The 2,757-nt window shown below is 42.0% G+C and overlaps 1 protein-coding gene across 1 annotated transcript in view; it reads right to left on the bottom strand.

The window, feature by feature from the left end:
• Positions 1-1,362, bottom strand: part of LOC144890798 (ATP-dependent DNA helicase PIF1-like) — a 12,626-nt gene extending 11,264 nt beyond the window's left edge. Inside the window, exon 1 of the mRNA XM_078772633.1 lies at positions 652-1,362. Within this exon, the coding sequence (XP_078628759.1) occupies positions 652-1,362 (711 nt within the window). The remainder of the gene's footprint in view (positions 1-651) is intronic.
• Between the last annotated feature and the right edge of the window lie 1,395 nt (positions 1,363-2,757).

Genomic DNA, 2,757 nt, shown 5'->3' with positions numbered 1-2,757 from the left:
CAAATGATGTAATCCACACAATTTATGTACTTTACATAACGTTAATAGGAATACATGGCCGTGTAGATGGGAAATACAGTTTGTTTGAAATCAATCACAAATATCAGATGAAAGTTTTTAAAATTTAGAACTATTCTCACTCAGATTTATACATCACTGCAATATTACGCGGTTGCTTCAACGTTTTCTGTGAATTATATGTCATCATTGTGAGATGTTTTGTATTTTTTTTTTTTATGAGATTTTTATATTTAAAAAAAAAACCGCAAAAAAGCATCAGAATAGCAGTGAAAAAGCATCAGAACAGCAGTGAAAAAGCATCAAAACAGCAGTAAAAAGCATCAAAACAGCAACAATTGTCCGGTGATTTTTTAATCACCGCAGCTAAATGTGTCGGAGTAATTAACTATTTTCCTTCGTGCCTTTTTTTGTGTGTTTTTTTTAATACACATAAATACATAAAATCACATTAAATACACATAAATACACATAAAAATCAGATCAGAATCAGAATCGATATTCTCACAATCATCACAACACACCAGACACGTAGTTAATTACGCAGTGCTTCCTTGTAAACAATGTCTTTGTCTTTCCTTGTTCGGATAGGATGTATAGATTGTTCTCTTGTCCTACCCGACTACATCCTACGTATAGTTGGCCATAGGAGAAGCACGGGGAATCAAGGTTCAGTCCGACCACCTTGAGAGATTGTCCTTGCGTCTTGTTGATGGTCATGGCAAAGCTGAGCCGTATGGGGAATTGGAGCTTTTTGAACTCGAATGGCAGATCAGATGGTATGATTGGTATCCTCAGAATGAAGACCTGTTCCCTGCTATAGTTTCCCGTAAGTATGTTGGCCTCAATTACGTGAGGCATCAACTTTTTGATAGCCAGTCGTGTGCCGTTGCACAGTTTTGGAGGATCGATATTTCTCAGGAGCATGATTGGAGCACCTTCCTTTAGATGGAGTATGTGGGGAGGCACACCCGGAGGCTGTAGCGAATTGAGGAACTCTACCGGGTAATGGACAGTCTCGTGGTCGTTTTGGATTGAGTCGACAGATCGGTAAGTTCTTAGATCCCCAGGAATAGTCTGCAGAAGATCCAAATTGATTTTGTCCACTGCATCGTTCTTTGGGGCTAGAATTGCCCTTTCACAGAGCCAGGAGTGATTTCGGTAGTTGGCGGGGATGTTGGGGAAGACGTTCGCCTTGAGTTCGTCAGCCGTGGTGACATTGTTGCCGCATGGTACGATGTCCAGTCCATCTTCAGGGCACGTCTCCAAATCTCCGTTTCCGATCTGTAACAGCTTCGCTGAAAAGGTGCCTGCGGCTACATCTCCATGAAGGGTGACACGCATTTTTGTGCTGAGTTTCAACTTCGTCACTTTTGACCATAGAGGAGATGCCTTCTGTCTCTGACTTCTGTCTTCTGTCTGACTTCTGTCTGCCATCTGTCTTCTGGGCTTCTTCTGTCTTCTTCTGGATCTTCTGTCTCTCGCTGTCTGGCCCTCGCCAGACGTTGTCGATTGGCGTTTAGACGTGCCTCTGTCTCATCTTCTGTCTCTTGCTGTCTGAATCTAGAGACATGTTCTTGATTGGCTTGTCGATGGTGAAAAGTATCTTCATCGGTTTCATGGAGTCTCCGATCAGCGATTTTCCTTGCTCGGGAGGTTGAACGCGACAAATTTCTTTTCTTCGGTGCCATTGCCTTTATCACAGTCAGTCTTCCAGTCACTCACTCGTAGACAAATTTAATTTTTTTCACTTTTACGTTTACACGTGGTAACAATCGACGCAAACGAAAGATTGCAACTCTGCGTCGTGTCATGGGCGTGGCCAAAGTGGCCTCATGCTCCCAGGTGATTGGCTAACTCGAGCTCGAGCGAGCCATAATGCGCTACGTTATGGCAAAAAATATGGATCTAAAGATGAAAGAAAAAAAGCCTATGTGGTGTGAATGGCAATGTTCCTCGCTGAAATGTGAAAAAACGCAATCGCTTTTCGCTCTGAATTACGTGCGAACGCGTAACTGTGAGTTTATGGCGGCAAGGATGGAACATCACGTGATTTCTCTGAGCGAATCAGCGCGCTGCTCTGCCACCGGCTCAGATTCCATGTATAATATTCCTCGCTGAAAAAAAATATGGATCTAAAGATGAAAGAAAAAAAAACCTATGTGGTGTGAATGGCAATGTTCCTCGCTGAAATGTGAAAAAACGCAATCGCTTTTCGCTCTGAATTATGTGCGAACGCGTAACTGTGAGTTTTTGGCGGCAAGGATGGAACATCACGTGATCGCTCTGAGCCAATCAGCACGCTGCTCTGCCACCCGCTCAGATTCCGTGTATAATATTCCTCGCTGAAATGCGCTGAGGTAAATATGAATAAAAAATATGGATCTCGTCAAATATTTTTAGGTAGGCCATGTTCTTCCCAGGCTCAATGGCCATGTCTATGCCAAATATCAAGCACGTGAGCCTCTCCGTTTAGGAGTCTATCGGTAACATTACACACACACACAAACTGTGTTATATATATATACAATATATATATATATATATATATATATAACACACATATATACTGTATATAGAAATGGACACAATCATACACAGTACACACACACTCACACACATGCACACACCCACACTCCTGTTTTCCTGAGAGTCACACCTATTATGATAGCCTCCATGTTCCATGTTAAAATGCTGTCATAACAAATGAGCTCCCATGATTAAATAGATGTTTGAATA

Source organism: Myxine glutinosa, chromosome 2 (assembly GCF_964187855.1).
Source record: "Myxine glutinosa chromosome 2, kmMyxGlut1.1, whole genome shotgun sequence".
Lineage (NCBI taxonomy): Eukaryota > Metazoa > Chordata > Myxini > Myxiniformes > Myxinidae > Myxine > Myxine glutinosa.
Note: the sequence above shows the minus strand (reverse complement) of the source record. Positions and strands in the feature narration are given on the sequence as shown.